The 18,829-nt window shown below is 40.1% G+C and overlaps 1 protein-coding gene across 1 annotated transcript in view; it reads right to left on the reverse strand.

Annotated features, from left to right (window-relative positions):
- The window catches only part of LOC104276344 (bifunctional heparan sulfate N-deacetylase/N-sulfotransferase 4), a gene marked incomplete at its 5' end in the record, with an annotated part of 44,211 nt that extends 32,829 nt beyond the window's left edge, over positions 1-11,382 (reverse strand). The window contains 2 exons of the mRNA XM_009872624.1: positions 6,674-6,828; positions 11,295-11,382. Coding sequence (XP_009870926.1) covers positions 6,674-6,828; positions 11,295-11,382 — 243 coding nt within the window. The remainder of the gene's footprint in view (positions 1-6,673; positions 6,829-11,294) is intronic.
- Between the last annotated feature and the right edge of the window lie 7,447 nt (positions 11,383-18,829).

The following is an 18,829-nucleotide window of genomic DNA, read 5'->3' on the forward strand; positions in this document are numbered from 1 at the left end:
AGGCTTTCTATTCAGTGACAATAATTAAATTAGAGTTGTGGGGAACACTTATTCTTATATCACATAATGCCACCTCTTAATATTATCCATTCATTATTAGTAAAGATCTCATGGTACTGGCTGACCTTGACAAAAAGAAACCCAAACTCATTATTTCATAATTTACTGAGAACAAAATGTATTTTCTGCTTATTGATGTTGTCACCTACCTGAAAGGCATGAGGCAGTTTAAGGGTGAAATGAGCAACAGCTCTACAATGACAAGTGTCAAATCACTTTCTTTTTTTTGCCATGAACTGTCTTAAGGAAAAAGCTTTATCTAAAGGTTTCTTATAAATCCGACTATCTATTACTCTGCTTGAGTGGTCTACGATGCCTTGCTCTGTCAAATGTCCTCTGTTAATTTAAATATACCATATTAATTTGAGTCTACAAATGTTCCCCAAGCCCGTGTTAGGGATTATACAGCCACATAAATGTAAAGCAAATGTGTCCTGAGCTAGATAATGAACACTGCTCTGAACGAGACGTCCGAAAGTAGTATCTGGATGAATATAGGTGAAATCCTGTTTATCTACTCACTAGTTGCTGCTGGTATTGCCATAGCAACAGAATGGTGAAATGGTAATTTGCCACTCACAAATGAAATAAGGCAGCTTTTCATAAGTTCTCAATATAAAAACCTAATTAGCCTCTGAATAAAACCTGCACATTGCATAGTTCATCAAACAAATGGATGTCAGTGACTCAGACACTCGATATGACTTTAAGAAGAAACACCTAACATAATCACATTTTCTTTGGTCAGTTCCATGTTCAGTTTACTTGGATAAATTAAATATTCTTTGTCATCTCTCATTTCTGTGGCTCGGTTTGCTTTTTTCCCCCCTCTCGTTTTGTTATTAAATTGAGCTTGAGATTGCAAACTAACGTGTTAAAGGAGGAGCATACATTTGAGTCTAAGCTATTGGGCAAAACGGGAGATGTCTCTAGTGAGTGTATTTTCTTATATATTCTGATGAACAAGTTCCTACAGAAGTCTTATTGGGTTATTGTTACATTCCAAATTTTAATTGATTTTTTTTATCTTGTTTTCCATTTATAAATTTCTTCAAAAGCTTTGTGCGTGTTTCTCTAGCTTAGAAGATTGCTGGCCCTTTTAGGCACTGAGAACTGCAACACTACATTCCTTTGCGTGCTTAACCTGGGATCCAAGAGCCATTTTTTTTGACAGATGAAGATTGTATTCCTATTTTAATTGGGTGTTAAGAGACATTCAATTCTTATAACTGCAGGATGAGCACTGCTCCTCAGAAGGAGGTATATTCTTAAGAAGTACGTCTGCCTTCTCAGGTCACTTTTTCTGTGAGAAGATGCTGGTAATTTGAATAAAAATTTCATATGAAGATCAATGATTTCTATTAGCAGAATCTTGTTGGGCAGAAAAACTGCAGTTTTTGCTTGCACACAATATCACAAGTCTTTGTGAAAATACAGTAGGAAATTAAATCAAATAACCTGTTATAGCAAGGCTGGTATTCTAGTTCTTAAAGATCATTGATTTGTTTTACAGAAATATCTTGTATCGGCCATTGCCAGAGAAAGATTAAAGAGGCAACCTTTAATTTTAATTGATTAAATCTTATGTCTACTGTAGGTCTTTTCACACAATCAGTTGAATTGCAGGATTCTCTTTCATGTAAAAACTTATATTAGATGAAACAGTTAACAATACTAACTCAGATCAATTTGCTAAATTATTATTGATGATGTCCAACAGTAGATGATAGAGTGTATGTAGTACTTATGAAGATGTTAACTTCCAAAGGTAAAAGATTTATGTAAGTTTCATATATTTTGAGTATTTTTTAATATTGCTGTGCATGGGTGAAGTTTTTTGTAAGAGACAATACAGTACTACGTTAAATTATTTTTACTGAATAGATATTTCAGCCTTCACTTAGTTGTAGTTCATTTCTAAACTTGAAAAACCTGCTTAAAAGCTCTCTAGCTAGACCAGACAGTTCCTCAAATGAAAGGTGATGGTTACAGAGATGTAGGGACTCGGTGTATGTCGGGATTTTCTTTCACCGTTGTCTTCTTGTCTCTGTGGCGTGCTTCCTCACTCTGTGGCTGTACGATGCACCGAGCAGAGAGAGCAAGGGGTTTTAACCAAGTGTGCTTGCTGGTGTTGATATCAGGTCCAGGATTCACAGGGACACAGGAAAAAGCAACTTTTCACTGGTCTTATCTAGTAGTCTCCCAGATATCGCCATGACATCTGTTGTAGACATGTGTTGCGCTTATAGCGGGCTACCAAGAGGCAGAGAGAAGATGTTGGGATCTAGGATCTTGTGTTTCAGAGGATGTAAAATGAAGCAAGGCAGTCCAGCACAGAGACTTCGCATGCTTTTGGTACCAAAAAACCCTGAGTAAGTAGAAGTAGTCTTGGAGACATGCTGTCTGATAAGGCCGAGAGCACTAGTAAAGGTGGACGGTTTAGGAAGGACCTTAAGTTTAGGCAGAACAAATCTTATTCTGTCGGCACAGAGCAATGTAATCCTATCGATGCAGAGCATTGACAGAAAATTTTTAGAGGCAGCCTTTAGTGGGCATCTCTCCTTTCCAGCATTAACTTACAGGTATTAATAATGTGACAAATTAAGACTCTTCTCACACATAGATGTTTTGCCTTTGAGATGTGGTCAGTGGTCTTCATATTCTTGGTTCTTAATTGATACATTAAAAGCTCACTGTTTCCTTGTGGCTTGGGCAGCTTGAAAGTTATAGGCAGAGGATGTGCTAATGTGCATCCATACTTTATTTACAAATAGGAGGTGAAAGCCAAGGAGTGTTACTGATGGGCTCTCAATTGACTTGCTTAGTTTGTATATGTGTATCTCTGAAAATGTTTGGTTTGTGTATGACTCTCTCTTACTTCTTCATATCAGATCACAGCTGCCTTCTTACAGTCAGTGATAGTTTTTGCCCTGTCTCTATCGTGCTTTGGGCACATGTGCCCACAAATGAGCACAGCAGATAATCACTGAGCAAATAAATCATGGGACAAAATAAAGAGCTGCAGGCTTTGGATTAAATATATTCTCCATTTTTTCGTGTCAGATTAGGATGTACAAAAGGGAATTCACTTTATTTCTGGAAGAGGTACTATCAGACTTGTGCTTGTGCAATTTGTTTACCTCTGTGTATGACGTGCATTGCCTATAAGCAAGGAGAATAATACTTGAGATATTATCAGTTGCAAAGGTTAATCCAAGGCTTAATTTATTAATGTCTTCTTAAGGATTTTGGCATCCTCTGATAGCAAAAGCCCACAAAACATGATTAAGTCAGACTCAACCGATAATCAAATGATAATCAAAATAAATTTGCCATTTCCTTAGCCAGGCTCTGAAGCATCCCATCCATATTTTTGTAAATAAGATGACGTTAGGATAGCAAAGTTACTTTACGAGAATTAGAATCTCTGGTTCTTGTTCCTCTGAGGCTGAGGATATAATGAGTGCCTGAGAAGAGATTAGGCAGCGAGGGCTGGGGGCATGGGGCTGCAGATGGGGACAGCTGTGGGGCCCATTGCTCAGGCACACAGTGACAAGGACTTGGCCAGGCAAAACTTCACGTGTTGCCTTCTGGATCCACAGCAGTGGGGCAATAACATTTATGAAGGACGTGGGAAAGTCTCCTCTCACCAGCTAGGCACAAAACAGTAGAAAAGATAAATACCGCAGTGACATGTAAAATAGAATAATTTGGAGGTTGCTTGTTAAAGGGAGCCTCCTGGTTCATGGGCAATTCATATGTGAGGGAATTCTTTCAAGACTGTTGATTTTGCTAAGTCTCAGATACATGGAGGTATACATATCTGCACTGAAAGCAAGGCAATTAGATACCTAATTAGCAATTAGTTGCATGTATACAAAACTGTTTAGGTATTTGATTTCTACATTTTTTTGTGATACTGCTGTTGGAGGCAGGCTGCAATTATAAGTCGCTGTTTCATAGAGTATCATTATGAGGTAGGAATATATCTGTATAAAACAGAAGGAGGTCTTTTATCTCATTGCCAGCTGCAACACCTGCGTTTCTCACCTGTGTTTATCAGAGTGTGTATGTTCTTGAGCTCCTGCAAACCAAGGATTATGCATGCAGCATAAATACAAGAGCTAATGAATTACACTTATGTACATCTATAGCTTCATGCATTAATATCTGTGAAATAGGGTTTGAGGTGTACTGAATTGTGTTTATTAAGCTTGACTTCAATTCACAATACTCAAGAGAAGGACTTTCCTTTCATTAAACCTTTTCCTCCTTTCAACAATGTCAATCCCAAGGCTGATGCTCTCTTGCATGGAGAACCTGTGGATTGTGATGGGATTTGGATGCAGGCTTCTGGATCCAGTGATCCATTTTTAATTTTCTTCTGAAATGATCAAGCCAGGGCAAGTCAAAGTGTCTTGATGAGCAGAGTTTTTGTTGTGGTATTCGGGATCTTAAAGCAACCTTGACTGTTCTTCCCAGGCACAATGATGTGCTCTCCCACCTTAAAGACACCATTTCCTTTTTACCCATGTTAAAAAATGAATTAAAAAATACCATATCAGGTGAAGAAGTAAAATGTTCATAATTGGAAATTAATTACTGCAGTTTTCCTTGCAGAAACTAACACCAAGTGTCATCTCTGCTTGCAGCTTAAAATGGGAAATGCAAGAGGAAATGGCAGCAGCACAATCTGTGTTCCCCAAGTAGAATACTAGGCGAATATATTAGAGCACAAATAAAACATGTATAACGTCAAGCAGATTTTCTATGTGTTGTTCTAAATCTGTAATTTAAATTTGGATCCATGCTGTGAATTCAAAGCATAATTACAAGGAGTTTGCTTTAACTTTTGAGTATGCATAGATGTGCAGCTGTAGAAAAGGGAATTCCTTTCTGGAATAAGACCTTATGCCGAGGATGAGAAAGCAGGGGAGGATGCACAACTACTCTGAAGTCATGGCTGGGACCTTGGTGATAGCTATCGGGAAGGTTGTCACACCAGGAAGATAAATTTCTCCCACAGAGAGGATTTCACAGGAAGCCTTTTGAAAAGAAATGTTCTCATAAGTAAATTGTACAGCTCATATAGATTCAAGGTTAAGAGGTTGGTACAATCCCTGTCCAAATGTTAGCAGGAAATAAAACTGTAATAACAGCAGCCTCTCACTGACATCAGCTCCTTATTTATAGGCACCCTAAGGAGTTTCTACCCTTCAGTGATGACAGGGACACAGGCTTTATCTTTCTGTAGTTCAAGTTGCAGTCTTTATTACAAGCCTGTTTTTAGGTTGTGCTATAGATTTTACTCCTGAAGATGGTTTAACGTAGAACACTAGAAGAATTGCTCCATAGATCTGAAGCTGAAGAGATCATGTGTTTTTAAGATACAGATAATTTAGAAAAAAAATGCTTGCACTTAGGATTTCAACTGTATTTGGTCCTCTGAGCCAGGCGACACACGAGGCACGAACAGGCCATGCCAGGAATGACGGCTGACAGTAAAGCAGAACTGTAGAAAGGAAAAGTAGTAATTCAAAATGTCTCTGTACTATCAGCTTGCCAAGCAGGAGACGGGAAAGAGGGGAAGTTTGGCAAGAAGAGTAAACAGCTAAGCCATTTTTAATGAATTTTCTTTAAAGGCTGCTAGGAAAATATTTCTGTAAGCAAGAGAATAATTTGCTTCCAATTGCTCGTTCAGGCATCTGCTGGTTTCCCGGTGAGCCTTGGCTTGTGTGAGGGATGGGGGGAAGGGGCACCTGCTGGCTGGCCTTGCTGAGCTGCAAAGGGCTGAGAGCTGTGTCCCCTGAGCGGCAGAGAGGGCCCCACTGTGTCGCTCTGCTGTTTTGAGTGGCTCTGATTGCTTGGCATTTCTATGCCGTGTCAAAGACCACACAGTGCCTTTTCCAAAGCTAGCTTTTATGGATTTCATGTTTTCTTTGTCATGCTCAACAAGCAAGTAGAATTACCCTGAAAGGACTCTAAATGGTTTGCACCTGACCTTGGAGTACAAGTGCTCAGAGCTCTGGGCAATGCTAGGAGGATAGCTCTTGTAAGTCAACAACACAAATGAGCAAAAATGAAACATCATTATCTGTAAATATTAGCTACAGGTTAGCTATGTAGAAAGCATATTTTCAAGCAGGTCATCTAAAAAACCCTGCCACTGTTAAATCCAGCAGCTTCACTTATTTGCTTCATTAGCTTCAAGACTTCTCACAAACAACACAACATTTAGGAATCGCTGCAACTTTGTCCGTTCCTTGTTTGTATCAGACTTGAGGAAGCCGATAACCTAGTAAACGCTTTCCTAAAGCTTAAAATACAGCTGATATCTGCTGAGTTTTTACTGCTTCTGGATTCTATGTTTTTGCAAGGTTACTTGGGTAATGCCTTGTGGGTGCTGCCTCTCCAGAAAGCCATGACAAAATTCAGCCCCAGTTTGAGTCACAGAAAGGTTTTTTGGGGCTGAGCTTCCATCTTGCTGCTTTTTCGTGTCTCTCTGTAAATATATGCATATATGTATAATACAGATAAACATTACAACAACTTGAAAAGCATAGCTGTGATATGCAAAGTCATCCTAGTGAATCTTTTCTTAACTTCTACTCACTATTGCAAATTCTTTGTTGAGAATCATCTGCTCCACCAGTGAGGACTCATTGTGGAAGAGGTGAGGCTGCATGTGACTCCACATGTGGGGAAACCACCAGAACTCATCTACAGATCTCAGCAGCAGGTCATCGCCTTCGTCTTCCTCCTCAGTCCCTGCAGAAGCAAGAAAGGAAAGTATAGTAGAAAAGAACAGCAGAAAATGTCTTTTTTAAACTTGTGTTTTGTTCTTTACACACTAGGCAAGTGTGAAATAACTTTGCAGTAGTTTGAAAATACAATTGCGTGGAAAACATGAAGCTGTAATGGCAAAGGAGTTCCAAATATTGTTTCCTGTGGTTCGGTATTCAATATTTGCCAGGTTTAATCTTGAAATAAAAACAATAGAAGCTCCGGGGTTAGTGAGGAGTATCTGCTTCAGACAGGAACAAGCATGTGTGGTTATAACAAAGAAAACCTTCCATGTGAGAAATGATACAATGCAGCTTTGAACATCTGCAGACATATGTCAGCAGTCCTTTTTAAAATTGGAAAGGCCAAGTTACATTTCAGTAACTTCACCCTGAAATTACTCCACAATATTCGGTTATTGGCAGCTTTGCTTTCTCTTTTACCATTTAAATGCTTTTACTTAGTTTTGGTCAAAGAAATAATTGTCAAAATCAGTCTCCTGATGCAAACATAGCTTGTCTTGCAGAACTCTTCAGCAGAAAATGCTCCATGGATGTCACTGTTTACTTCTTGTGGCAGAAATGTGCATGCACTTCAGCTCTCTAGTTTTATTTTTCACTTTTATAGTGTTTTTCAAAGACTGCCACTACACAAAGAGAGCACTACTTTGAAACTTTCTCCTGGTGTCACTGAATCGCTTCACTCCTGAATCACTCTGCAAGTTCTAAGCAAGATGCTCCTGCCGATGGGAGGGCTGCTAGAGAAAGAAAACAACCTTGTTTTCCAGGTAATTCCTTCCTGAGAGGAGAGGATCGATCGCTGCTCCTTCTGTCGATGTCTGCTCCTTTGTGCAAAACTTTTGTCTCCTGTATCTGTCGAATAACCACACTCTGTGTTTTGCGGGGATATGTGGTTCACTTGCAGTCCCCTAGACGCACGGAAGGGAAATGTGATTGGGGGAAGGCAGTTAAAAAAGGCTTCCAGGACACAAGAGAAGGAGACAGGAGACTCTGAAGCCATTGAAGGTCTCTTGGGTAACCCAAGGTAGAAAAATCAAGGTAGGGATGAAGAAGTGGATATTTGAAATGTATCAACAACTACAATCATTTGATACAAGATTTAGGCCCAAGTATAATTTAGCGCCTTATTACATTTCAAGCAGAATGTGGTTCTTGATATAATTTAATTATTAAAACCTGCTTTTTTAAAATACCATTTCTTAGTGATGTCCTTGTACATTTAGATCAAACTTTGCACTTTTTCTTTACCATAACAAAAATCAAACAAGATGAAGCATAACATTTTCCAGTTTAAACAAGAACAAGCTACTGGGTAAAGGCTGAGCTGAAACAGGATGATTGGAAGTTCACCGTTTGGTGCTGGTGTTGTTCTGAGGATAGTTTTCTTTAGAAGCTTTTAATAAGTGTAGCTTGATTTTTTTAAACTCTGAAGTAGTGTTATTTGCAAAAAATCTAATGCAGAAGTAAAATGGAACATTTGGAGAGTACTTCTATTGTTTAAATAATTTAGTCCAGTCCCTTATTCACAGTATTGGGGACAAAACGGGATCTGAGGTTTTAATTTCTTGTACAATAAGCATTCTTAACTTTGTGTCTTATTTTTAATGTGAAATCTGAAAAATGAAGTATACCTATGATCAAGGAGGTGAACATGTATCTGCTTTGCGACGCAGCACGCACTTTACACGGATAGGTAATAATTCAAAGTTTGTTTTTGTGTAAGAAATAATCCCGTGTTTTAAAACTACATCCACTACCTGGATGTCTCTTGGCCTCAAAACTGAAAGGAAGTTTGAAGTTAAGGTCCAAAATCTAAACAAAGGTTAAATCCTGATAACATCTGAATTTCTATTGGCACAACACAGACAATTAGAAAGCATTTGCTGAAACTGTATAACTAATAGGGTCTCCTTTTTTTTTTTTCTTTTCTTTTTGTTAATAGCGCTATGTCTGCAGGGCATAGCTGACCAGGTGCTGAGATGAGGAGCAGTGAGGCCGACGTGTCAGCTGTTGTACTTGTGTGTAGGCACGCCAGCTAGAATCAGGATTTGTGGTACAGATGTCAGCAACATCTTTTGATGCAAATGTGCAACTGTTTAATCTGCCAACACGTTCCCATGCTCATCTGCCTCCTGCGGTTTTGAAATGATCCAAGTTTTAGAAAGGAGAGCAAAATCACACGTTGTGCAAGTTGATAAGGCACAGCAGTTGCAGCGTGCTAATAAAACGTGTTGAATATCTGATCCTAAACCAGTCTCTGGATAAACAAGCCACGTTTAAAGTAATTAAAGAACACCTTTCTATGTTTTATTTATAATGAGTGGATAAAATGAATATTACACGGAGAGTACTTTGTAACCTTTCCACTAAGCTGATATGAGAAAACACCACTAAGAACCTGCAAATGCAATTTTCACTTAAGAAGTGAGATGCATGGCTGAGTGCAGGCTGCAGTGGGTCCTTAATGGAGGCAATGACATGCTTCAGCTCATTAAGTAATTCTGTGCTATTTTTATAAGCCTTGAGAGCCTTAGGAGGAGAGGCCCATGTGCACCTTCTCTTGTTTTCTCTCTACAGCAGTAACAAATCTGAAATTGGTCAGCGTTATTATTAGCTGGGCAGGAAAACCTGTGACAACATGGAGGGTGTTGAAATAAATGAATCCGAAGTCTATTGGCACGTCAGAGTTTTGATTTCTGTAAAAAAGCTGTATGTTTTGTGCTGGCCACTGTTTAGTACATGATAGTATTTATAAAAAATCGTCTCCTAGTCTACCTTCTCCCCTCCTTGAATTACCTTTCTCTGCCCTGGACACTGTAATGACTAATACCAGCTTTCCTCTGTTAGGTGCCCACAACTGAGCAGCATCCTACGTGGGAGTAGCTTGGAGCCTCGGGCTATTTTTCTTTATGTTGCTGTACAACGTGTGTGTCCAATTAATCTCCAGAAGGAATAACGGCGCAGGCAGGCCGAGATGAAGTGAGGAGAATACTGAAGTTCCATCTCTGAAGTTGCTCTCTAATCACAGGTCTGCCACTGGCTTGTTATATGGCTCCAGGCAAGTAATTCTATCTCTCTACCTTTCATTTTTCTCTGGCTCTCCAGCCTGTATCTTGAGTCCGTAAGGTTTCCTGGGCAGCAGTTGCTTAGCATTATGTGCTTGCACAAGGGGAAAACAGCCTGGACTTTGAAAGCGGCAGTGATATAAATACATAATTTTGGTTTCCTTCTCTCTGCTCATCCCTCAAATGCTTCCCTGCCTGCCTTTCTCCCAGGGAGCTGGCTAAGCTCATCTGTTTGGTGTTCAAACACTGGCAACAAAAAGCACTGCTATGCCTACCTGAGAGGGGTGACCTGTCTTCCTCTACAGCTGCTTCTTGGCCCGTGACAGCTGGGACTGCATCGTTCCTTGCTGTTCAGCTTCCCCTCCCACCCTCTCGCTGCCCCAGAGAAGGTTCTCAGCTCCCCAGGCGCTGCTCAGCAAGTGTCGCTACATGGGGCTGAACAGGTCCAAGAGCTGAAGATTTTGGAGCTGGTGTTTCAAGGTGGGAAAAGCAGGGGGTTTGGAAAGCAGGTACAGGAGGTGTCTCCTTCCAAGTGAGTGGCTGAAGATGGCTTTTTTTTTTGCCTTAGCAGGACTAGGGAGCAGCATGGCTCTGTGGCAGCAGAGGGAAGCCACCAAGAGTGGAGTTGCAGGGAAGTGTTAAGGAGAAGGCAAAGGAGGAGGGGAAAAATTGAAAAAAAAGAAGAAAAAAAACACCAAAAAGAAGCAGGCATTGTGCTGTAGAGAAATGGAGCAAAAGAGAGAAAAGAGTCATGAGGAGGAGATCTAAAAGCATCTAATCTTCCACAGCAACACAGTCTAAGTGTGCAACTTGTTACTGCATAGACTGTTAAAGGAGCAGAGTTTCAATATGAATTTCTTTTCAACTTGTTTTCCTTTTATCATCCTTCCTGATTTGCAGGCCAGTGAGACAGGTCACCTTTACAGTCATAACAAAATCTTGTGCATCCTCTTCAAACACTTCTGCCTGTTCAGAGATTGAGACATGATTTTCCCAGTCTTTTATATTTCATCATACCTCTCATACTGGAAAAGACTGTAGGGTGTTTGCAGTCGTGTCCTGCCTTTTCTGGAATTAAAAAGATCTTGGCAACTACTTTGCCGCCCTTATAACCCTGAGATGTACTAGCACACATCTTTCAGAAAAGCACTGACGGCATCTCTGTGCTCCCCAGAAGCTCCTCCATAGTGTACCTTTACCGCTTCGGACACTGAATTAGACACTGGATGCTGAAATGCTGGAGCATGTATTTCTCACTGCTCCATTGAGCCCGTGTGTTATTTAAAAAGGGCATGTTTAAAGCTAAGTTTAAAATCCTGTCATCTATTTAACTGCAGCTACCTGAGAGCATGAAGTTCCTTCTTACCTGTGTGGTAAAATTTTCCTGAAAATCCAAGGTTGAAGGTAAAATTTGCAACCTGAGTGCGCAGTATACTTTGAGTCTCTAGTAAAGCCTGAAATAAATAAGAAATTAACATGCATTTAGAAAAAGGAATACTATTTTTTGGAATGCCTCATGTTACAAGTTGTGTCCCACTGAGGACATTCAATAAAGAATATCCTTCTAAATGTTTTACACGTGGTTTTGGGCTGATTCTGTTTTTAATACGACTATTACAGTGAGTTTAACTTGCTCCATCAGAGTTTGACAGTCTAGCAACGCTGGTATTAGTACCTAAGTACCCAGGTAGGTGACGGTTCTGTAACTTGGACCAGGATAAACCATGCGTAGTTTGCAGTGACATATGGCAGGGCTTGGAGCCAGCCCTTCAGAGGCAGCAATATACTCAATCACTAAGGCACCCATGCATTGGGTTGTCACTGAAGTCAGATAAAATGTGCTTAAAACCCGAAGTAAACTTAAGAATGCTACTTTCCATCCAAATGTGGAGGTGTTGGGATTTACTTACCTGCAGAAATGTGTTTGATTGTGTCTGAATACCCAATTCAGGCTTAAATATCAATGAACAAAACTCCAAATCTGACCTATGACAGAAGTAATACCCAGGTCAGAAATGAAATCCCTGTTTAATTTCCCTCCAAGCAAAAGATAAGACCAATCTAAATAAATTGGAGCAAAACAAGTGTAGTCTGGGTCACCTATCCATTTTTTCTGGGACATATTTCCAATCACCAGAGAAAGAAAAAAGATGGTTCAGCCTGTGTGAGCTCTCGACATTTATTGTTAGTTGTCAACTCCGCACTGTTTCTGAAGATAGTCCCTGCTGCACAGATATCTGCCCACTTTCCGTCACCAGCCCACGCAATTTGTACGTGCTACATACGTGAGATGGATAGTGCGTTTATCTCCCTGTTGGTCTGGCCAATGTTGAATGGGTTATAAGCTCTATTTTCATCAATTTTCTGTGTCTCCATTACGTGGCTCTTGAGAACTTTTCCTGTTATCTATTAATAACATTTCTATTGATTGAATGTTCATGTTCTTGCACAGTTCAAAGACAAAATGGATGCAGTGGGTTACACACAGTCCTAGCTGCTATTTCCTTTAATTTGAAAAGAAATTATGTTCTGTATGCTCATTTGTGATTTCACTTAATATTACAGGAAAATATTTTTACCTTATTGCTCAACCCACCGGCCTAATTCAGAAGCACTACCACCATCAAACTCAGCTTGTGCCTGTAAACCCCAAGTATTGCTGCTCCAGCCCTAGTGATGACACCGGGGGAGGTGCAGACCGGTGGTCTCTGTGATCCTATTCCTGAGCGGAGCTTGCCTAAGCGGGTGAGGTGATAGAAAAGGTTGTCAGGCAGTGAGTGTTATTTTTTTAAATATGACCATTTCTTGAGTGTTAAGGAAGATGTAGAACAAAGAGAGTGATTATCACCTGCAACAGCCAAGCACATTCCTTTCCTTGCGAAAGGAAGTAATCTCATGAGAGTAAATCTCGTGCTTTAGCATTAAATGTTAAGAAAGCAGTGTAATTCTCAGCCTGTCTTGCCAGACATTTAATAACTTGATTATTTCAATCCTGTGACAATTTCACCTGTGGGACTGTATTTACATAATATATAACAACAAAATGTTGGTTAAAATGTAAAACCTTAGCGATCAACCCCACTGTTAGATAAGACATTTGATAAAAACTGGCACTAAACAGAAACCATTAAACTCGCAAGCATAGAATCTGAGTCATTATATTATAGAACATCATTTTCCAAGCTATGTAGAGCATTTTATATATGTTGAGGAAGAGTGATGGGCTGAGCAAAATCAATTAAATTTCCCTTAGAGGAAGGAACATCTTGAGAAATAATTATCACTTAACATACAATGTGAGAAGGTACATGAAGCAAACATCATTATATCACTTTGGGTTTTCTCTCTGATTTCCCTCACTCTCGCGTCTCAATAAGAGGACAGAACTGCAGGATAGGCAGAAGCCTTCCAGTCCAGTGAGGCCTCATTAAAACCACAGAGCAAGGATTAAGATGTAAATCCTGTAACCTGCAGCGTGTCAAGCTTTTTTCCCCCGTCTAAAGGGCAAATCTGTCACTCAACCTGGATTTGGCTTGGTCCTAAAGACTTTTTTTTCATTACAATCTCCATATATGCATATTAATTTATCTAATATGCAGCTAAGCTTCATTTTCATGACCCCACCTAATTTTAATACTAAGAAGATATCGACAAGTAAATTACTGTAGACTGATTTTGTGACTATTGTTTGGAAGGGGGTGTTATCTTCCACATCCCTAAAATAAAAAATACAATCTCTGTTTAGGTGATTAAGACCTGCCTTCCCTATTTTTAATAAGTTCATATTCAGACAAAAATGCTAATGACTCCTACTGCCTTTGCAGGTGATTTTGCACAGTAAATAATGAGAATTCTTCTCTCCTGCACAGCTGGAAATCCTACTCAAGGACTGGTGTAAACCCAGCTCTTGATGCTCCGCCTGGTCGTGCTGTGATGTCCCCAGCTCCCCTTGGCAGCCCTGGCGAGTCCCTGTTCCATCCCTGGCCACCCTGACCTCAGGAATTTGCTGCCTTCACTGAGGCAGAAGAGGTAAGGGCTCCCCACAACTTCAGCAGAAGGCAAATAGAGGAACATGGACTGTATTTTTATTTTTGGGAAAAAAAACAAGAATGACAAATCTTATTTTGCAGAGAAGGTTTTTTTTCTCCTGGATGTTTTATCTGATGGCAGTATTTAAGTTCTATCTGCCAGCATGTGTCTTCTCCTCCGAGTCAGTGGGATTACTTCTTTTAACTCTGAGTACTGAGGCTTAAAAGAGCTCTAAGTGGAGGAAAGCTACTTGCATGTGAAAACACAGTTAGTGTGCCCCGCCGAACTGACAGGGTGTGTTAGAGCAACAGCTGGAGCTCACTGTCGGTTTTGGTTTGGGGCAGTTAAATAGATCATGCGGAATAATTACCGTTCTCCAATGAAAGAACCGTAGAGCACACCTGCACACGGACAAGTGGATATATCTCAGTGCCAGGCTAAGCTAAGCGTTATTTTGGGTTTGTTTTTTGTTCGGGTTTTTTTAAGTAATCAAAACTGTTCTTTCAGATACAAAACCTTAATTGCCCGGATTCTCTCAGAATTTTCTTAATTGATTCTTAGCCTTTTTAGTGAGGCTTCTCTCTGTGACATGCACAAGAATCAGTTTTTCCTTTATGTTGCATTTACATTGAGCAATGTTTTACATTAACCCATTTCGTTACCTTCTGTAGATTTGAAGTTGCTGTGTCTTTATTCTTTGTAATTGGAGCATCTATTAAGAAGAAGAGATATTTTCCCGCTCTGTTCTTGTAAATTATAACTCTATCCTTCATTTACATAATAAACTTTTTGGGGGCAATTTCTGCAGTAACATTTCATGCCTAATAGGAAGCAATTTGCTTTCCTTTATTAAGTACATTAAAACTTCATGCCCCAGACATCATTGACTGTAAACATTTGATTCTGCTCAAATTTAATGCACCAAGGCATTTTGCTCTGCCATATTAGGTTTATTTATGTGCTGTGTTCTGGATTGTTAGCTGCTAATGAGACTTCGGCTCTTATTGCTCTAAGGCCTGAGCACTAACCTCATTTTAATGAGTTCATTATTTGCTGCCTTCTGAATGGAAGACAACAAATTTTCCTTTTAATTAAAGGTCAAAACACCTCTGGCTAAGTGAAGTGTAGAGGTTATCAAATCCTTAGAGGAGGTAAAAGAAGGACTTTTTCTGATTTTGCTGCCAAACATGGGCAAACCAGGCTGAGATAGAAGGTGTTTCTCTGGGGAGCCAAACTCCAAATCTAAGCTAAATGATAACAATGCTAAAACATGGTACAAGCCTTCCCAAGACATTGTAAAAAAAACAAAACCCGACCTACCCTGGAAATGCGCCAAAGTAATTAAAGAGGCTTTACTCCTAACCCAAAGGTCTGTGTGGATCAATATTACTGCTAAAGCTTGAGCCCTTCTTTGCATGTGCAATGATTTACAGGGTGCAGAGGACAGATGCCAGATTAATGGAGCCAACAAAAACTAATCTCATTTTTTATTGGGGGGAAAAAAGTGAGGCAAAAGCGATCAATATTGGGGGCTGCTTGTAGTGAGGCGGAGCTATAAGCAAGCATGTGTTTGTGTGTGTGCAAACACGCACTGGTGACCCTCTTCTTCCAAAATGCAGAGTGGCAACTCGAGTCAAACTAAACTAGGATAAATGAGAGGAATTAATACACAAATCCTCCTCTGTTGGCTAGCAGTTTATACCTGGTCACCACCGTAAATGCAGGCAATATGTCTGAGAGCATCCGGAGAAGCCTGGGGACAGATCCAGGACTTGCAGTACTTCAGCATGGAGCAGGAAGCCCAGCATTTCACCGGAGCTTCTGGTCATACATGTCCTTTCCAGAAGCGATATTGTGAATGTGAACTTTGGGAACCAGCAAAAACTCAAGATCTTGGGGGTTCCTGACTCTGTGCCCAAGTTCCACAGCCTATGGGGCACTTGGCTAGGTAGAGCAGCCGAAGGAAACATCATCCCAAGTTAGCAGGTAGCCTGGCCATGAGGACTGCACAATGTGGAGGGCAGACGTGAAAGGGTGTAACTTGTCATGCAGCTTGGAAGGAGATCAAGGGAAGGAGGGGAAGTTAGATATTTCTGCTTTTCAATGTATTTATAACCTGCTGTCATCATGAATTATTTTATTTCCAGAGACTCATTCTAGGAAGTGCTTCTGGTGTGGAAGGGATGTGCCAGTGTCTGGCAGCCCAATGCTACACGACCAAGGTTACGTTGCCCCATCACCATCTGAGGGATATGAGTGAGAATGTTGTCAGAAGTGGGCTGTCTTGCCATTACTCTAAGTCATCACTCATTTGGGAATGGATCCTAGTGCTGGTCAGGGACTTTACTGATAATTTTTTTTCCCTCGCTTTTAACTGTGTGTGCAAAAAATGTATATATGCTCCCTATATCCACGTGACTATTTGTATGTACCTTAGATGTGAAATGTGTGCAGGTACACAAACGTAAATATTCTTTACAGTAAATCTTTCTATACATGGTGTTTATACATACTGCTAGTAAAAAGGATTTTTGTCTGGGACAGGTTGCACAGTGACTGGAGAATCTCTGTGCTTTGAGTCATGACCTGATATAACTTTGAAGTTGCCTCTGCTTTGAGCAGATGCTTACACAAGATCACCTCCAGAAATCCTCTCCAACCAAAATCATAAGATTTGATGAAAATTTTCCATGTATCTTTCATTTCAAGACAGTTTCCTCAGGCTTCTATGACACACATTTGTTACTAAGAAACCTTTAAATGCATTAATTTGGTTTTTTTTTGTTTCCAACATCTGTCTGTAATGCTTTTGCATGCTATAGCCCTGAAGTTCATTCTGTGCAGCAGTTTGCTGGTGGTCTGTGGAAAGCTGGAGGACTACGAAGTAGTAGTTTTGACCTTGATTTCTACCTGAAAATTAGTGGAGAAAAAAGAGCACAGAACACTTTCAGCATGGGTTCTTAGCACACTGCAAGCAGCTGCTGTGAGCATGGGATTTTTGATTGCTACTTCTTGCTCTTGCTCTCTCCCTGAAATCTATGCTGGGAAGAAAACTTCACAGTGCCTGATGTGACCTTGGCAATCTTGAAAGCCAGTACAATCTTCATAGGACTAGCATGAAATCGTAGTCATCAGAGTAACTGTCATAAGGATGTTGTTAAGCAGCAAGTCTTTGTTTTTCTAATGTGAAAACTGTATTTGATATTTTTTTTTTTAAATTCAGTGTCTGTCCTGACGTAGGTGACCATAAGACCAAATCTCGTGGTTCCTTAGTTTGAGCTTTTGGTTTGGATCACAAATTTCTGCTGTAAGAGGGACAATCAAACCCGCACTTCTTAAACACAAATTGGTGAGGAATTTACAAACCCAGTGAAGCTGAGTCACTGATTTCTGTGTGGTGAGGATTTCAGCCCACTGGACATGCTTATAACACAATTCTAACAGGAAATTCTTTAATACTATAGTACAGCAAGTATAAAGCATTCATGTTATTGACTTACTAGCTAGGCTTTCAGAGGAGTTTAGGAGTGTCAAATTCTTCATAGGATTTTGAAATCAGCTGGACTATTTACCTGGTGCCAAAAGTGATTTGAATATCCAGGCCCTGAATCAGCGGGCAATGGTGAACCCTCACAAATTTAAATTTTTTCTTAAAACACCTTTAACCCAGTGCATTATACCTACGGTGTAATCCCCTGCGCTCGCTGCAGAGCACTCACCACACCCAGCGTTCCTGAGATATGGACTTCACTTCTTTTCATATTTATTTCTGTGAAGTGCTGTGCTAATCTATGTAGTGCCGTATAAATAATGAATAGGAAGGTCTCTGATGGTGCCGAACACAGTCAGCTCCGTCTGCAGATCTATTTTTTATTATAGAGCTATTACTTGAGTCTGTTGAGCATTTCCCTCGAGCAGCTGTCTTAGTGTGAGGTCTGAGAGGGTATGTGGGTTTATTTGAAGCAAGCAAAAAACGGTGTTTTGCACTCATATGTAATATGTCTATTGCAAACAGGAAAGATTTATTTTTCCTTTGAGTGGAATAGCCGATTTATCAGGTATACTTCTGCTGCTATTTCATAACTTGATCCAAAAGTCAGAAAACTGTCAAGGGTCTAATTGCATTTAATTTGGCACAGAGGAATGCATCCGTTCCAGTAAAAGTTCAGCTAGTTTCAGCTGAATGAGATAAATGTGTTGTTGATGTTGCTCCAAATTTACTAGCTACTCACAATGGACTGGCTAATAATGTCACTTGAGAACTTGGAAGATGGCTTTTGGTTAACTATTATAGATGATATTATGACAATGACACAAATATCCTGGCAATGAGAATGCCTTGGCCACCCGCACACGTGTGGGTGCACACGTATAAATAGCCATAGGAATTGCTCTCACTTCTGGGATAAAGAAATTCATAGCCAACCATTTTGTATTTCTTACAAGATCTCACCACAAAAAGCTCAAGTGAAGAGAAAGGGGATAGTCTACCAGGACAAAAAGTATAGATTCAAAATAAACAGCATTGATGAAAAGCAAGTTGTTTGTTTTCTTTTTTTTCTTGCTGTTATGTGTTGGTGTTTACCTACAGACAAGATTTACAGCCTATGTGGGAAAACACTGAGGGTCTTTAATATAAATCACTGCTGATTCTGATGGATATTTTTTTTTAGGAATACTAACCAAATGCGCTGACAAATCCTGAAAGGGGAAAAACCAGCACATGCCAAAGCTGCGAATGGGTGGCAATTCCCTGTGGCCCACAGGGGTGGATGGGGGACCACAGTGCCCTGCCCTGGGCTGCACTCAGCAGGGACAGGAGCTGGTGGCACTTTCAGCAGGGCGGTGAAGGGCCTTAGGAGGTTATTTCTC

Source organism: Apaloderma vittatum, unplaced genomic scaffold (assembly GCF_000703405.1).
Source record: "Apaloderma vittatum isolate BGI_N311 unplaced genomic scaffold, ASM70340v1 scaffold15277, whole genome shotgun sequence".
Classification (NCBI taxonomy): domain Eukaryota; kingdom Metazoa; phylum Chordata; class Aves; order Trogoniformes; family Trogonidae; genus Apaloderma; species Apaloderma vittatum.